A 19,386-nucleotide genomic window follows, 5' to 3' on the forward strand; every position below is an offset into this window, starting at 1 on the left:
TTTATCCAGAGGTGGCGCAATTCAATTTCACACTTATTTTTACTTAACTGAAAAGCAATCTACATTGTTTTCTTTTCAATTTAAATATTTTCTTTCTTACAAATTTGCACATTCTTCCTAGTATCATCATAATCACATCAGACAATTATGCTTTTGTATCACAATAGTTTAAGAGGATTTATTAAGCCCATTACCATAATTAACTGCAGATTTGAATTGACTGAAGCTGTCTTTACTGAAAGTATTGATGAGTTGACTGGCCACAGATAGTCCAACACCATAAGAAAGGTTTTCAAATGTTTCTACAGGAGATGGAGCGGTTGGTTCCCACAACAGCAAATCATTGCTGATTCTAGAGAGAAATACATTATTATTATTATATACTAATTGGGAATATAGTGTTTTATAAGGGGAATAAAGCACTGTCTCCTTCACAAATTTGGTATACCAGATTTCATAAACAAAGAGAAGAAAGTTCAAGGGAACAAGAAATAATAATATATGCAGGAATAAAAGCCATAAGTAATGAAAATATTTTTTCCTCCATAATTATGATATGTATGTTATATATTAGAGCATATAGTCATATTAGAGCATTAATAGTGACACAAAAGTCTCTAGTAATTGGTGCATATTGGATAAATATGTTGGGGAGGAAAAATACTATTTTGATCACATAGATTTCAAAGCAAAGTTTCATGAAACATTACTTATTTTGATTTTACATGGATCTGCGTCTGCTAGTGGAACAGAACTTGTACATTCAATAACCTGAACATTCAATGAAAGTTTAAGCGTTGCAACCTTGGAAGAGAGATAATGGCTAAAAAAGGCTAGAATACATTATTATCTTTCTTCACGTAGTTAAAAAGTAGCATAATAGTTAATTTTTTAATTGATATAATCCACTGTTCCTATAGCACCAATCAGACATATGACAGCGTCCCTAAAGTCAGCTTCCAAGCATATTCTATGAAGTACTTTATATTCTTAGAAAACCATACAAATGAATTCCAGCTACAGTCACTCATTTAAATGCTTTCATCAACAATTAATACAGAACTAGAAATACAGGCAATGATAATTAAGTAAAACAATTACCATACTTGCCTATTGTAAAGTTTTTCATAAAAGCTTTTGTTTGGTAATGTTAAGTGAATGTTTGGTAACATGAGCTCCAGTACGTAATGAGAATTGTTAATTGTTTTATCCTGAAACTCAGTCATTTCAACTACATCTCCCGGCATCACCATCTGAAAGAAAAACAAAACAAAACAAACCCCAAGATGAAAATAAAAACAAACAACTTGAGGGTCAGAAGATGCATGTAAGTGAGAAGATCTAAGTGTGAGAATACATTAATTTTATCTACTATGAGCACAAAGTAATAATAAAATTTCATAGTACCTCTTCATTTTCAAACATGACTCTACGAGAAGAAAAAGGAGAAGGCTCTGGTCTTCTAAAATCACAGACATCTTTCAAAGAATGAGGCCCTCCTTCTTCTTCCTCTTGAAAGTTACTATCTCCTTCTTCCTCCTCAGCTGCTATCCTTTCCAGAATGGAGTGCACAGCCAGAGGGTTTATTTTCAGTACAATCCTGATGTTGGAGATGTTACACAGAACAAACCATTAGGGATGCCAAGAGTTTTTCTATTACTGCACAGACACATGTTCTAGCTCTACTATTAAGCCAGTAAACACAAGTGGACTTAGCAAGTCAAAGATCAGGGCTCTTATCAGCAAGAACGTTTTGTTAGAGGGAGTGACAGCACTGAGAAAAGAACACCAAGCTTAGAGGCACGAAGGAATATAGAAAGAACTATAAGGCCAAAATGTTAGTGTCTGTTATTTTCAACTCCATCAAGCAACCACTAGGTGACCAAAGAAAATGCTTTCTCAAAATAATGTTTTTTTTTAAATAATTATACCATCAGCAGCTATTAAAAAAAAAAAAACAAAAAAAAAAACCCAAACACTCATAATGTACAGAGAGCATGCAGAGTACACATTGTTATAGAATTTTTTTTGTATCATCATACAAGAAAACTGTACTGAAAGAAGTTTCCATGCAGAAATACTGTCAAAAAGCCACTGAAAATGGTGGCAAAAAAAAATAAAAAAATACATGTAGCAAATTCTAAAATCACCTTTTTAAACAGCATTAGGTGATTCTGTCCAGTAACTGAGGAATTGTATTGCCTTACAAGTTGCAATTATACTATCAAAATACAAGTATTCTTATTGCTGTTACCAGTTTACTCATATTTTGAAACAAAAAGCAACACTTTTTTTTGTTGTTCCGTATTCAGTCTTCAATGTAAAAGTAAGAGAAAATGTAAAATGACAAATGAGATTGGACAAAGTTTCAAGTCTCCAAGTTCACTTTGCACTAAAATCTACTCAAATCTATTCAGAAAGCATTATACATTAAAGCCATCTTGATTATAAACACACAAGTTATATAAGTTCTTGGGTTCTTTTCAAGAGAAATGCGTCCCTTCCTTCCTTGCAATTAATTTTAAGCATTCACCATACAAGTAGTCATCATTAAAGTTTCAACAACAGCAGTACTTCAAAAATACTAACAATCTACACTGAAAAATAAAACATTATTTTACCGAGGCCAATCAAAGTTGTCTGATGATGTTATATCTCCATCTATACCCCCAGACACTTGAAAAAATTTCACTGGTGCTTGTGTTTTATCTTCTTCAAATGAACCTAAACAGAAAAACAGTAGAAAAAAAAAGGTTCACTAAGGAATGTCAACTGCTAACTACAGCATGCCTGTAACAATCTCAACTGAGAAAGACAGTAGAAAAATTCAAGAAAATAATGACAGCTGCTAACTTAAGGTCATCTGTTCCTCAGGCTGGAGTCCAACAGGCTAGCCTACCTAAGATGTTCACACAGCACCTTTGCGCATTTTGTCTTCCTTTCCACTAAAAATTGTATGTCAACTTTCAGAAATCAAACTGCTTTCAAATTATATCTTCTTACTTTGTAAGATATTAGAGGCATAAGAGTATTACCGTTTTCTCAACGGCAATTATTTAGGATACTATCATTCACTATATTTTTAATCTAGAACTGAGATTCCTCATTTAACTATATTGCTCCCATAGTATCTACAAAATTTAGCCTAACACAATGACAGAGATCCCAGGAATATACAAAACTGAAAACAAAGATGTATGACAACATGACAGAAAACAACAGAAATATTAGCTCAGGTCTCAAAAACAAAAAAGCAAGCACTGCACCCATGTAACATTATCCCTATCTCCTAGTAGTATTACTTTGACTTATGCTAATATTTAGCACAGAACATTAAACTGCAGGAGAGATACCTGCTCCAAAATGGAGATGGAAAGGTAATCCATCAAGAGGACAGAAGTTATTATTAATCCTTAATGGAAAACCTTTGTGCCAACTGTGTAATTTCTGGTAAAAAATAAAAAAAAAGAATATTTGAACATGATGTGAATACACTTACCAGTTAGCTCTTTAAAAGTAAGTTCTAATTTAATTTGTTCTGGAGTTGAGCCTCCTACAAACTCCGTTTTAAATTCTATATCTGTAAATTCGAGATGAAGAATCTCTTTCTGAAGTGACTTCTTAAACCATGGTCCTCTTTCCTGATCTGACCGCAGGTCAGGTATTGGGAAGCGAACAGACAAATTTAATGCAGGGGCAGTGACTTGAACTGAAACTCTACAGTTTGCAGGAGTATGTGAATCGTCCAGAAAAACTTCAGTAAATGCTTTATGCTAAAACAAATATAGTAAACAGAAAAAGATAAAAACAAAATAATAATCTGTATTAGAGAAAATAATGCTAAAAATAACTACGGAGAAAACTTTTTCTGTAAGCTGTCTCATATGTCACACAAAATAGATAAAGGACCAATCATTATTACTTTTTCAGTTATTCTTCTATTACTGATACTGTTGAAAATCCTCTTAATTTTAAGTCAAGTATTTACAACAGAGGTAGCAATCTTTCATAAATGTCTAGTTTTTCCCCTTCAAATTAGAGTAAGAGTTCCAAACTATACTCAGCAGCAGTTAGGAGATACTATAGAAGCACAGAATATCCCAAGTTGGAAGGGACCCACAGGGATCATTGAGTCCAGTTCCTGTCACTGACGCGTGTCATTCAAGACCTCCCTGTGGATGGCTTACTCTTGGCCATCTATGAATACACTCAAACTTTCAGAACATAACCATATTGATAAAAATTGTTAATATCTTATACATTCTCTATACAATTAGCAACATTTCATTCACTGATGTCTGGACTCAAGTTTTGAAACTAAGTGTTCTGTAATCAGTGTAGCAATAAAATTCTTTAACAGTATTTTTGTCACGTGAAAAGTCAGTTAGTTGCATTAATCTTCCATTATTTGAAAAAGAGCCTTCGAGTTAAGTATTCTTATGCTAAATATACTAATATTTAATCCTACTGATAACTTGAACCAAGATTAACAAGCTACAAGTCGTGTTTGCCCTCAATCACTAGAATGCAATGCATGTGTTGCCTATCTCTTCTATTACCTGCATCAGAAGCAGATGTGGCACAGTAGAGACAGCTGGGCTGACAACTTAAAATTTAAACACACATGCAAAACTGTCAGCAACAGCTACTGCTGCTAAAGAGCACCACAGGACAGATTCGAAATTAGAAATCATTCAAGATTTCCCTTTTTTTGTCCAGCTCTGTTTGTCTCACAAAGCTGTGAACTTACATAGTTTAGGAAGCAGTTATCATAGTCTTTAGGTCTGTTATCAAGTATGCAATCACTGAATCTAAAATTCGAATCAGATAGCTTGTTCTTCATCAGAACTTAAAAACAAACAAACAAAAAAAATCCCAAAGGTTAGAAGACCGACCTGTCTTCCTGTTGCAAAAATTAGGCATGTTTCTTAATGAACTTCATTTTTGACTTACCAGATTTATGTGTTTGTTGTAAGAAGTATACATGTGAGATGCCATCATCTCCACTGTAGTTAGTTTCTGTGGCTGAAGCAAAGAATTTAATCTGTCCACAATACTAATGTCCAGCTCACAAAACACTGGACTTAACTTTATTTGTAACTCTGCTTTCTGTGGAACAGAACTAAGTCTGCCTTGACTACCCTGAAAAGAAAGAGAAGAAGTACTAAAATCCTTAAAAAAAATATAATGAAGCAAATTATTATCTGTGAAAGACTCTCAGTTGTACAAGACACCTTCCTGTGAAATGAACAAAATTAGACAAAGGCTATTATGCAGAAACTTGGTGTTTTTAATATCCCTCCTTACCTGAGGTCCTCTATTATCTGAATGCTTATAATGAAGCTGGAGGCATGGCAGAGCATGAGAATCATTTTCTTCTTCAGAACGAAATGTCAGCAGCTTTAAAATAATAGAGTTAAAATAATTATAACGGATAAGGAGAACTGCCATAGGAGAAGACATTTATGTTATTTTTACGAGAAAAGATAGCATGCAATCCTGAATTCAAGTCAGTGAACAGAGCCCTGGCCCAACCACTTACTCAATCCATCTGTTCAGTTGCCTTATTAGATGCTTCTCATCATTAAAAGAGTTGGAACAATAATCAGCACCTAAAATAACTTCTCCATTCCTTAACTCCATGAGTTAAGTGTTTGGAAAATGCTTACTCTAATTCCCAAACTGTTTAAAGCGAATTTGAAAGAGAAGTAAACTAGTGAAGTTTGGCTAACTAATACTATTTGTGTCAGGTATGACACCAGTCTGGTTCACCTTCTGATCTTGCAACAAATATAAGACATATATAGTATTTCCAAACTTTTAACATAAAAACTGTAACAATTTTAAAATCTAACATTTTCAATTACACAATTTACATTTTCTGGGGAGATCCCCAATATATTTTTACCTCTGTATAGTGAGGCTGAATGGAATGAGAGTCAGTAGAGAAAAGGCATTCCAGAAACTCCATATTCCCAATGGATAAATCAGTACTAAAACTTCGAGAAGTAGACCTTTGCCTTTGTTCATAGGACACTTTGATGCCAGTACCTATAAATCTGAATTATAAAAATTACGAATTATGGAAATTAGCATGAAACGATAAAATTAAGAAAGTCAAGCTTTAAGCATGGGAAAAAAGTATCACTGCAAACCTTTTAAAAATCATTAAAACTGTCATAACTTCTAACTTAAAATGATTTTTCTAGTTATCACTTTAGCAACAAAGATAAGGATTTCACGTCACATGTTCAACAACAATTAGCATACAGAAATTCATAAAGACCACTTCAGACATCTAATTTAATGTATAACTCAAGTAAAGCTGGGAATCTAACATCCTTATTTAGACTAAGTCAGATGCCTAAGGAAGTCTAGATCAGAGCCATAAAGTAAAAAAATATATTTTCACTCCTAAATGTTCTGTATCACAGACTGTGCTAGGACAATTAAAACTTATGGGGAAAAAGAGATTGTTTCTGAACTGGAATCTTCTTAACTCTACTGAAATTGTATTTTCCACTAAGTAAAAACCTAAGCATCTCAGAACAGAATCCTTCTTTTGCAATAAAGATGGTCCTAAAAATATAGCTATTTCTGAAGAAATCATTTACTTAATAATCCTAGTTCTGTGGCTTTCTGCAGTGGAAGGTACCTAGTTTAATCAATCTGTAATAGAAGGGAGCCAGGCTCACTTTACTGTTTATGCACTTCTCTTATTTTTTCAATAAAAATAGCAGTAGTCTTAGAGACAACAGGTGTCAAATACAAGGCTATTTTGAAATGAACAAAGTCTAACTTATTCAGTTAAGTGGCAAGCCCAATGGATATAAACTTTTTTGTTTATTCAAGCTTACTTAACAGATATATGTATTTATATAACTGGTTTATTAATAAGCAAAGTTATACCTAAGGTGATCATGAGAACAAGCTTCTGAAAATACTTCTCGGAAGGACAGAAAATCTTCAGTTGCAAACTTAACTGGCTCAATCTTTTCTATTCGGGCAAAGAAATCTCGAGCCATTGGTGTCAATGGGTTATGGTTCAGTGAACTTTCAGGTGGAGGTAAAGGGTCAATATGAAGTACAGACACTGAGAAAGTTCCCACTGTGAGTCTAAAAAGAAGCTCAGGTCTGGATTCATCCACAGAAACAGATCTAGACGGAATAGCTGAAATATAAAATTAAGTTTGTGTAAACAACAAATTCATAACATCATCTTACTTCTTATTTTCATGTCTTACCAAGTTGCTCAATCAAAATTTATTTCCAGTATCATATAGGGAGCAGAATGCAAAATAGCATTTTTACTTACATGTCCTCCTTAAGGAAGTCTGGTGAACCACATTGGCTGCAAGTGAAGAACCTCTTGGAGGCTGTAGTTCTTGTTTGTTACGATCAAGAAAATCACCCCAGGTTGGTTGAAGCTGAAACACAAATATATACGATCTTAAGTTTGCTAAATAGATGTGTATATATATACATGCATATAAAAGGTGGCTGCTCCGAAAGTAATGCCTCCCATGTTATTACATTGGTCCACAATGTCAGAGGTGAATGTTGAAAGTAAGGCAACAGAGGTCAAACCTTCCCGCTAACATTCCATTACATTTTCTTGCCAACCAAAAGATGGCAGCAGAGGGGTAGTTTGACAAAACTGCATCTGAAAGGAAGCAAAGGTGTGAAATTGAACACCTCCACGAGGAAAAAATTGCACCCACTGACATTCATCAATGCTTGCTGAATGTTTACAGAGACTAAATTAAAAAAAGTGGATGTGAGCACAACGAGAAGGTGGGTGCTGTGTTTCAGCAGTGGTTGACAGCAACGTAAATGACAAGCCACATTTCAGATGGCCATGCATAGTCACACCACAAAATGAAGAGTGTCTCAATCAGCTCATCCGCACAAATCAGCAAACTATGAACAGGGAACTGTGTACAGAGCTTTACATCGGCTTCAATGCATTGGAAATGATGGTGACAACACTGAAATATCACGAGGTAATCACCACGTGTGTCACACCAATGCTCGTTCAGAAACAGAAAGAACACAGTATGCAAGTTTGTCAGGACTCATTGAACCAATATAAGGCTGAAAGTGAAAGTGTCCTCAATTGCATCATTACTGGTATGAGACACAGCGTCAACACTACAAGACAGAGTCAAAACAGCAGTCCATGGAGAGGTGACATGAAATCCCATCAAAGAAAAAGTGCAAGACTCAGCCCTCAGTGGGTGAAGTGACAGAAGGAACAGGAAAGGGGTGATCCTTCTGGATTTCCTGGAACCCCGATTAAAAAACAAAAAAATGCCCAACAACTCTGACCGCTATATCACAACGCTGACTAAACAAAGCTGAAGGCTAACACTTTCAGAGTCAAGCCAGAGAAAAAGACAGGCCTTCTCTTGCAACACAGTAACACCATGCCAGTTTGAAGACTGTGGAGCACGTTGCCAATCCTGGCTGGACTGTCCTACAACATCCATTTCACAGTCTGGATTTGGCACCTTCTGATTTCCATTTGTTTGGACTGACAGAAGATGCACTGCATGGACAACATTTTCCTCGCAACAACACTGTCACAGCAGCTGTGAAACAGTGGGTCACCTCTGCTGGTGCAGATTCTTAGAGTACGGCACGCAGGCTCTTACTCATGGCTGGTGAAAATGCACAGCTAATGATGGTGATTACAATGAAAAGTACTGTTTTGTAGCTGAGAATTTTCTCCATCAGAGAGTGTTACTGTGCTTTTTGTATATGTTGTAGTTTACACAGAAATAAATAGGAGGCATTTCTTTCAGAGCAATCTACATGTATGTGTGCATATATATTAGAACTAGCAAACAATAGGTGAAGTAACAAAGAAATCAGCACATAAACAATGAACAGCAAGCCATTTCATGGCCTGTTAAAACTCAACTGAATTATGCACATATGCTTTACTTCAGGTTATACTTTTTAATTTTATGATAGCTTTTACCATGTATTTATAAACTTGGATACACTTGCTCTCTCAGACAACATAACTTCTCCCAGTTGTCTGCAAAAAGCATACATTTTCCATGGTTTTAATTAAACATTAGGCATCAAATTAATTTTGAAAACATAGAAATATGAATAGCATGCATTTTTATCGTTTGAGGAATTAATACAATGATTTTCTGCTTTTTATTGTCATCATCTATGTAGTCCATAATAAAAGAAAACCCAAATATTCAGTTATGAAAACAAAAGGATCTTTCATAAGTCTGCTACATAAGTTTCAAGGCATTTGAAAGCAAATACATTCAATTTCCTGTCTCAGTAGCCAAACAGATGAGAATCTTTCCAACAGAATTTCTATAGCTTCAAGGGAAAACTTGCCTTAGTGAAGTTCTTGAACCACTTCTGGCCTAGCCTCAGATAGAAAGATGCTAGTCAACACATTCAATTACCCTAATTTTGCAACAGGAAGAAAAAAAAAAAGTTGATTTCAAGAAGATTTTAAATATAGCTAATACTATACATACCACTGTTGTGCTCAGTGGAGATCCTGCTGGTGTGTTTGTATATGTACTTGTTAAAGACAAGTCTAGATCCATAGTTGGAGGATCTCCAAGAGGTGGCAGGGAGGAAAGGCTGTGAGACATGTCCATTTCAGCCATTGAGAAGAAAACTTCTTCTTCTAATGAGAATCACACATATTAAAGAATTATCTTCTAATGAAAAAGGATTATTTTAATAGAAATGCATTTCTAAGTTCAGAAATCCAACAGCTAGACAGAATAGTCAAATAAATATATTATTTACAGGAGTTCCAAGCTAATAACCTTAAAAATATTAAATGTCAAACGTTCTGCTTCCATATTCAAGTTGGCATAATTTCTTTAAGTTCATACACTTTTTTGACAAATCAATATATTAATTATTAAATAAAAAACAGTAAAAATAATAATGCAAATAAAAATGTAAATACAAGAATAGAATTATTTTTCTATATTTCATTTCCTCAATAATGTGTTGAAAAGATATTACAATTCACATGCATTTACCATGCTGCACAAAGTAAATGTGCATACAGATTAGTGAACTCTTTTAACTGAAACCTAGCCTAGCCTCATACTCATTTTTATTCAACAGTGCAAGTAATGGCTTAGAATAATTCTACAACAAAGTTGTTTTGATACTTAAGTTACCCAGAATAAAAGACCAACAGATTTTATATAATCTTAATGATGGGCTTTCTGCTATGCTGTATCATCTTTTATACTTGCCACGACTAGAAGGCGTTCTGGCAGTCTCTGTCTCATAGAAGCTTTGTTCAGACGAGGCTCCTGCAGATAAAGACTCTTTTCTTAAATAACGTTTCAATTCCATCTGAATTCGATACTCATCTTCCTGCTGCATTGGCCGGTTCTTCCTATCTTTATTTGACAATTCTATCCTGCTTAGGCTTTCTGAATTTAAAAAGAAAATTAAAAAAAAAAATGTTGCACTGTTATTTTCTTACCAGTATCTAAGAAAATTCAAAACTGAATCTGAAAATTAGATTGGTGGTGGGTTGTGTGTGCATAAGTATTATTTAAATATATACACATACATACACACGTATATATATATATATCCAAAATGGTTTACTCTCTAGCATTACTTGCAACTCTGAAGTGAGTATTTTATGGACATATACGCAAATTTTTCTATTAAGGAGTTACAAAAATATCAGGTTTTAAGATGATACAAATGGGAATGCTTTTTCAGTTAACCAAAACCAATTAACAAGTCCAGTAAAAGAAAAATATTAGCATCACCAGAAGATTATTAAGCGTGTACCAAAGATACGACAAACCTTCCCAAAAAGAAGACTAACTGTCCATCCAAATAATAAGTATTGTTACACTAGGAAGACACAGGGAAAACAAAAAACAACAACAAAAATAAACATTCTCATCTTGTTACTGCAATAATCTAACTACTGCTGCTGATTCCTTAGCAAATACAGACAAGTTTTCTCAAGCGTCGTCTACTAAATGTTTTTGGTGTCTGTTTCCAAAGTACAGTACAGAGAACAAACTAGATTGCTAAGCTCCTCTTGTCAGATAGAAGCTATAAGAACCAGAACTGTTCTGGCTTCCAAACCATCTCCAACTATCATTTCCCCAACTCTTGTCTTCTACTCTCCCCTATTAAAAAAAAACAACAACAACAAAAAAAAAAAACCACACACATTTATGTTGTTGTCCACATTTTCATAATCAAGAATCTGCAACTGAATATGTGCTGTATCACAGTACTACACAGAGCAGCTAACAGAGCTTTTTGCTAAAACCAAACAGAAAATAATAATCTATCACCACAAACACTTTTTCCACTGAAGAAATTTGTTTATCCTGTAAATCTTCACTTTTGTCCACATATACACACATTGAACATTTACAGAATGGCCACTTGCCTGGTCCAGCGACAGCTGCTACCATGTCCAATAGAAGATGCACTTGCCTGGGAGACAGAAATAGATGTATAGAGTCTATCTGTCCATCCACATCCAACTAAAAAAAGGAAAAACACAAAATCATGAACACAGCTTTCCTTCAAAAGTCTCAATGATTTTGATGCTGTAAAGAACACAGCCATTTCAGAAGTTGAAAATTTTGCTGAACAGCTAGAATTTTTAATTATATATGGCTTCCAATTTGTAGCTTGGCACAATGAACACAGATTTGCCACCCACAATTTATTTGCTTAAATACAGATCACCTAACAGGAAAATTCAAGAATGCCAGTAGTTTTGCTTGCTTAACAATTCTAAAAGCAATCAGCAGTATAAAGTATTACGTACAAATTATAAAACACTGAAATCAGCACTTTCTGAAGTAGACCTTAAAAGCTGCTAAACTTCTCCTCAGAACTTCTCTTTATTGTAGACATTAATAGACAAATACTTTCTTGCAACAGAATGGGGGTGCTTTCAAATGTCTAATTGTTTTGACACAGTATTCAACAAGCAAGTCAACTACTTCTGAAGACCTACTCAAGCTTATCTTAAGAACTAAGTTTGTTAGAACCAAGAACTACTTGGTTCTAAGTTTATCTTAAGAACTTGTATACATTTGTCAATTCTAGAATCCTATACTCCTAGACTTTCATCCATTCATGATTATTACTCATTGTATTGTGTGTCAGTGACAAAGAGTTGGTAGCAGGGTATGCAGCAGAGGTGTCCTCTGTCAGAAGAGGTCGGGGTTGCCTTGTGCTGCACAGAGCAGGGTCTGTATCAGACTCGCCTCAGGACACAGCTCAGCTCATCAGCAAAGGCTTTCACCTTTGTGAAAACACATTTAAGGAAAGGCAAAATGCTACATAGTCTGTAAGGAAAAAAAAAAAGTTGTGAGAAAAAAATTGAAAACTGTGCAAAAACCAAGGTCAAAGGAGTAGAGAAGGTGCTCCAAGCACCGAAGCAGAGATGCTCATGGAAAATAGTATGGTAACGCAGTATTTCTCTGCAATCCTGCAATTGCTAAAATATGATTTTAATATCAGAGACAAGGGGCATATATTTTTACTTATATACTATACTCACATACTCACACCTTTAAAAAAAAAGTCCTACTTTCAACTGCTTTGTTTCCTCTACCATTATAAGTCAAATAAAATATTAGTTTAACTGGTGGCATTTAAATTTGGCATTATTATTTGATTGATATTAATTTTAATGTAAAAATTCAGAAGTGGAATTGTTCACAAGAGTTCTACAATGCTGCAGTGCCCCAGCCTCAGTAAGCATAAGGACTACTCGTAATTGTTATCCTTTTAAAACGTGCTTTTAATTAGTCATTTAAACATTCCACATGTGCATAGGCAAAGTCAGTCATAGTGTTACTAGGAAAAAAAAAAAAAAGGATAAACAAAGCAGTGGGAGTTTCATGAAAACAAAATAATTTTCTCAAGATCCACTGCAATATATAAACTCAGTTTGTCTCCAGAACACAGGAATTCTCCTTTAAGAGATGTCAGTGCATTTCTTGTACTCTGAAATATAATTTTAATTAATTGTCCTGCCGTTCCTTTTAGTGTTCACTTTGAATTGAAGTAGCAGGAAGATACCAAAGTAGGTAATGTACCTCTCTACTTAATAAATAAATAAATAGACCCATAAACCCAAACTGGACTTATGTAGTTATTTATATAACTACAAAAATCACCTAAGAATTATGTACTTGTTAACAGAGAACATTCATACATTTTTCCTGTATTTTACTACATATCCTGGGAATGTACCAGCTGGCCTCTGTAAAGATGCCTTATTAGACATAATACATTGATTCTGAATGAAAGAATCTAAAACAAAACTAAAGGGATTGTTACTTAGAGAATCTTGCCTTTTTGTTGTTGTTACGCAGTAGAAAGAATAAAGTCCTATGTGACTATTAATTTAAAGATCAGGAAAGCATGACTAACCTTAGCTCCAGGAAGTACTTCATTTTGCTTTAATGTTAGGCTCAATTCCATTCTTCCAATCAGCTTACTGATCTGTACAGGGTCAGAAGGAGTAACTTCTGGCAAGTTTCTTGTTAATTGTGGGTGTGGCTCGTATGTGATTTTTGGGTTCCAGCTAGGTGAAAGCTTTGGTTCAGTTGCCTTAAAATGTTACATAGAGAGGAATCAGAATGTATGTCATTCCTTACCAAAAAGATGTAAACATGCATAAGCTTATCACACACGTAATAGTTTTAAACAAATATAAATGTGACTGTAGTATTAAAACATACTTATTAATAACTGTTAAGAAAAAACGCATGTAAAATCCGAAACATCAGGCCTTGACAAAAACTGGAGCAAGTTTCCACAGAATATTAACTTAGAGAGTATTTCTATATATTAAAACTAGCATCCAGATTCCAGTACAATACCATCTTAAATTTTACTCAGTCCTAAAGCCTCAATTTTCTTCCCCCTTGTCAAAACTAACAGAAGACATTATGAAAGTCATCAAGCACAGATTCAAGTAGAAGTTTAATTTCTATATCCTCTAGAATGAATCTAATATATAAGCACAACATTAAATTCTATCCTTTATCACGTGCATTTTACATATTGCATTTAATTTTACCAGCTGTGTAGCTGAACACACTGGGGAGGACTTTGTTGATGCGGGAAACTCGTCCCAGAAGAAAGAGACACCTGAGAGCTGAAGTAACTTGTGAGCAAAAGCTGTGGGCTGATGTACATTAATTCCAGAGCACTCATCAGCAGTTTCATCACAGTACATAGTTCTGGGAGACAAAAGCAAGGAAATAAAGATGGTAGGAGCATGCAAATTTTTACCTTTATTGTGCCATTTAGCCTCTAAGTTTGCATATACTCTCTCTCTCTTCAGACTATTTACAATGCCGTTGACTGTCCTGAAAGGAGAAACCACCACTCTCTGGGAATGGGTGGAAATCTTGAATTTTCTACATGACAATTGCAGCATGCTTTCAGTGTAAATATACCCCAGCGTATTAGCCGAGTACTTAAGTCTAATCTGATGATAAAGAGTGTGCCACACTTCTATACAAACATTTCCATTGGGACATATATAACACTTGCTCCAGAATGTTGATTTTTGGAAAACCTACCATATAACATGTTTATGTTGTCTATAAACACTACCTGAAAGTAATATACTGGAAGCTAAAAATACAGAAAATGTATTCCAATTCCATACATTTTCTGTGCAATTAAATTTCTTACGTTATAATACTGAGATACAGTATAAACAGCAAACTTTTAAAAAGTCTCCACATAATAGAATTTGCAGTGTAAAAATACATCTGCTATTCCATAAATAAAATGTATCAAATATCAAAACAACATGCTACATATTTCCTTCAAGAAAGAGGTTGCATCATTTGCCAGTACTATCCACTGACTTTTGAACTTCTGCAGTTCATGAACACCATTTCTCAGAAGTGGTCATTATCTAGTCTTTAGAAAAAAAAAAAAAAAACCTAGATCTCTTCTAAACTAAATTTCTTTCTGATTTGCTTAAACATGTTAAGAAGAAGTTCAGCGGAGAAACTCCTTACTGACTTTATAAAAGAGTTAGTCTTAACATGGCTGCTGAAGAACAAGTTTCTAACTGCATATAAAGACAGCGTGCACATGGGTACATGAAGTGGCAAAAAAAAGTCCTCTAAACCAACCAACCAAAAAAAAAAAAAACCAAAACAGATTTTTCTAAGAATTCTTACCTTTCAATTCGAATTTCAAGTGCAGTTCCACTTTTAGAATTTTCCGGCACATGTTCAATTCGCAGAACAGTATCTAAGAAGGTAACTTTTACTCTTCGTAGTACTTAAATGAGAAAGTTAAAAGACAGCAATGTCACTTTACTCGATAATGACTTTTATAAACCAAATGAAAGAACACTTTAAATTGAGTAAGTTCTCAATGAAAATAAATGAAACAATTTCAAGTAGCAATGTAAACTACTATTAAATGTCTAATATATATATATCGTGCAATCGACCTTCAATGCACGGATACCTGAGCAACTGACAATGCAAACCAAGTTGTTCTACACTTCAGCACGGATGATCCTTAAATTACTTGCCTCATTATCCACCATGTCTAAACTCTTAAAACATTTCCATAAGCATCATGTTGTTTTACCTTGATACTTCTATTTCTAGAACTAATTTTAAAGGTTTCCCTTAGGTCAGACACTCCAGCACCAGGCTCTTCGCTGCATGATGTGGTCATAAGTCCTTATTTTCCTTCACTTAAAAACCAGCAGTTTCCAAAGAATATCTAGCAGCGCAGAGTGATTATTAAGGTACATGTCATAACAGGTCAGTTTTGAGTAAAAATGGTTGAAAAAACTATTGTTTTTTCTTCAAAAGCATCACCACTAACAACAAGCTAAGGGATCTTACCAGCCATTCACTGAAGCAGAGATTAACCTGGATGTGCTCTGGTAAAAACAAAATCTAATTTGGCCCTGAGGAAGTGCTCAGACTGTTCATTGAAGGGATGTACACATATTTTTGTAAGTATATCTCTTGTTTCCCACCCCCCCCACTTTCCTATTTAAGCTTCACAGTTAACAAGTGAAGATATGCAAGACAAGTTATAGTGAATGAAATGTCATTTTGTAAAACTGGGCCACAACATAAATTGATAATCTGTGACACTCACTCAAACCTCAATAATGAATTCATACCTGTTTCAATAGTTTCTGCAAATTTCTCAAGTCCTTCAAAAGGCTGGGACCCTTCTCCTTGTTCATCTGTCAATTTTTGGCTAAGACACTCTTTTGCAAGTTGCATACTACTGGTCATAAAACTTGACCAATACATAGGTTCAGAGCCGGATGCTGTAGAGTAAGAGAAATATCAGTAAATTTGGCTGTAAAAAAATTGAAACAATGAAAACAACACAAAATAAATAATAAATTTGGCACAACAAAAAAGAAGTTTCATCAGCGTAGTAAGACATTATGATCTGTCTTTATGGGATATACTACTTCAAAATGATTTTAATCCATTTAGATTGTATTCGTAAGACTCTGGTAGTTGAAAATTCAATATAAACAAGATAAAACCAGAGTTAAGAGTAACCAATATTCAACACTGGTTTAAGTGAATAACTTCACTTAAATTTTACTACTGGTATGGTATTGGTTTGACTGTGAGGGCATAATCAGCAAAATGAAATCAAAAGAAAAGAGTCTCTTTACAAATTATTTTACAGTTTCCTATTCTATTTGAAACATATCCTAGTTGGGGAAGGACTAAGCAAAGTTTAAAATGTTATCTTAACATATTAGTTTAAAAATGTTTTAAACATTCAACACAGACCTGAATTAATAACTGTGAAATAATAAAACAGCAATCCAAAAGTAAAGCACATAGTAAGCTGAACAAAATTTAAGTAATCACATTAATTTAATTAAAACTCCTATCAGCTAATGCCAAGTCTGTTGTGAGCAAATGCTATAAGACTAGATTAGAAAAATCTAATAAACTTCAAACATACTGTACAGAGAGATAAAAAATAAAAATAAGCACAAATGCAAAGATGGTAAACAGACAAAACATTACAGCTTAGAATTCAGGATAAAACTAGCATGACATTTTTTTCTACTGTGTTATAATGTACTTTGCATCAAATAACTAAATAAATGCAAGGGAATAAATAAAGCTCTCTCCTAATATTACCACTCTTTTAAAGCAATAATTTTTCATCAGAAAGTAAGATTGCTCAAAATTTAGTTCCAGTTAAATAAACAAGAATGAAACATGGAGCACAAATAAGTTACTTGAAATACCTTGCAAAAGAGGGGGGAAATAAATAAATAACAAGCCTACCAAGCCTTGGTCTTGGCCTGAAGACCATCTCTAATCCTTTTAATTCTAACGCACAGTTATCCTGTAGCAATGACCCCCATGGAACAGATAAAGAAATTGACTGGATAAAACCATCTGTGACTTCCAGAGGTGCATCTGCAGACTCCAGGATCTCATTCAGACACTAGAAGAAGAAAAAAAAATTCAAAAGAAGAATGATATAATTTTCAGCATACTAACAACAAAATATAATGCTTATATATTATACATATGTGTGCATGTACATAAAACAGACACTAAATTATAGTAACAAATAAATCAGGCTATCAGAAAAGGAATTCTACTCAGATGGACAATAAACTGGCTATTTTCAAGTATTTTGATTCCATCGTGATTTGTTTTCCACTTAGTTCTGAGCTTTCAGCATAATATATTTTTACTTCTGAGTAGCTGTATAACCTGTATTTTTACAATACATCAATACATTCTGCTATAACTCTGACACAATCTATTCATTTTCTGGCAATACTTCAAGACAGTGGAAAACAGGCTAAGAGAAAAACCACCACAGGTATATGGTTTCTGTGACAAGACTATTTCACAAGACTAATTCCAATGTATCGTTCATTTTGCTTTTCCCAGTGACAATGAAACATTGTAACCAAATAATTATTTCTTGCTGCATACCATTCCTGCCATTTCTAAATCATATTTTAACACGTTCAAAGTTATGCTCAGCACTAACTTAAAATTTTGAGAATCAAAACTCAGTTGACAGACCAATATTCTACAGAAACTGCTCCACTACCATTAATCAAATCCATTATAGTGACATTATAAACAAAGCTACAATCGCACTGACCTAAGTAGCACAGAGTATTATTGATGAATGGAACTGATTACAAAAATGAAAGCAGCTCTGAAGATGTAATTCAGGATTTTGACACTGTCTCAAATCCTCAGAAAAGAAATCTTTTTTGTATTATAGAGCTTTCGCTGCAACCATGGAGTCCAAAGAGCCAACTTCAAAACCCAGTATATTCCTGTCAATACACACACACACACACACACACACACACACAAGGAACCCCCTTGTTTGTGTTCTGATTCAGAACTTCAGAAGTTTTCACTTTAATTAAATAAGATCTAACAAGACTAATAAAATAAACAAAATCTAAGTGACATACCAAATTTGGTCAGTTTAACTTCCTACAAAAGATCCTAGAAAACACCATGGTTGCAATATTTATACACTGTATTTGACAGATAAAAACATGTGGTTTTGACCTTCCTATCTTGAAGAAAACATCAGTTTTACCTCAAAAAATGTATAAATTTATGACTAACACAAAGATACGCATTTAAAAGATGTTTTCCTTTTTTAAAATGTTGTTCCACAGGAACATTTAAAAATAAAAATGAACTGAAAAACTTCAGAGAACAAGATCTTTCATTATTAAGTCTTCAGTTCTACTTGTCACGTTCATTTGCTGCTCTATTTATATTCTTAGTAACATAGCTTTTAGAATTTTGTTTACTTTTCTAGTTTCTGTTCCAAAACATACTCAAGAAGTAGAAAAAGGCATCCACTTTTTAAAAAAGCAGGTCCTGAAACAGTTCTGTTAGGAAGTTAAAAATCAAATAACTAGCAAAGATTAAGTGACATTAAGATGTTATTTTGAATTAAACATATTATTATAAATGTGATACTAACATAAGAAAAAAAAGTTATTTAGCATGAAAACCTTATTCAAAATAACCACCAAATAATTTAAGTTACTTGGATCTTTACATATGTATTTGCTGTAGAAGGAAGTAAACTATTTATTGAAACCAATTTTGAATAAAATCTAACTTCTGAAATCTTTCTGCTACACTGCAATGAAAATATTTAAGTATGTTCCTTATTACTTTTAAACAGAAATTTATTATTTTTAAGGATATATATATATATATAAAGCATTTTTATATCAATTGTTCCTGTAAAGAAATTAGATCATTCTAAGAGAAATTCTAAAACTGAAGCACAGTCTTCACATCAAGACTTGTTCCCATATGTGACTGAATGCACACAGCT

At 33.9% G+C, this 19,386-nt stretch overlaps 1 protein-coding gene across 2 annotated transcripts in view; it reads right to left on the reverse strand.

Moving 5' to 3' along the window:
- The window catches only part of ATG2B (autophagy related 2B), a 44,221-nt gene that overhangs the window by 22,698 nt on the left and 2,137 nt on the right, over positions 1–19,386 (reverse strand). For both annotated transcript variants that reach the window (XM_021401911.1, XM_021401912.1), the window contains exons 2-19: positions 17,331–17,493; positions 16,184–16,336; positions 15,213–15,315; positions 14,090–14,252; positions 13,438–13,617; positions 11,432–11,528; positions 10,257–10,439; positions 9,513–9,667; positions 7,316–7,427; positions 6,910–7,171; positions 5,909–6,059; positions 5,308–5,400; positions 4,954–5,142; positions 3,500–3,773; positions 2,622–2,724; positions 1,408–1,600; positions 1,111–1,253; positions 195–352 (exon numbers count right to left, since the gene is read on the reverse strand). In XM_021401911.1, the coding sequence (XP_021257586.1) occupies positions 195–352; positions 1,111–1,253; positions 1,408–1,600; positions 2,622–2,724; positions 3,500–3,773; positions 4,954–5,142; positions 5,308–5,400; positions 5,909–6,059; positions 6,910–7,171; positions 7,316–7,427; positions 9,513–9,667; positions 10,257–10,439; positions 11,432–11,528; positions 13,438–13,617; positions 14,090–14,252; positions 15,213–15,315; positions 16,184–16,336; positions 17,331–17,493 (2,875 nt within the window). The remainder of the gene's footprint in view (positions 1–194; positions 353–1,110; positions 1,254–1,407; positions 1,601–2,621; positions 2,725–3,499; positions 3,774–4,953; positions 5,143–5,307; positions 5,401–5,908; positions 6,060–6,909; positions 7,172–7,315; positions 7,428–9,512; positions 9,668–10,256; positions 10,440–11,431; positions 11,529–13,437; positions 13,618–14,089; positions 14,253–15,212; positions 15,316–16,183; positions 16,337–17,330; positions 17,494–19,386) is intronic.

Source organism: Numida meleagris, chromosome 6 (genome assembly GCF_002078875.1).
Source record: "Numida meleagris isolate 19003 breed g44 Domestic line chromosome 6, NumMel1.0, whole genome shotgun sequence".
NCBI lineage: Eukaryota > Metazoa > Chordata > Aves > Galliformes > Numididae > Numida > Numida meleagris.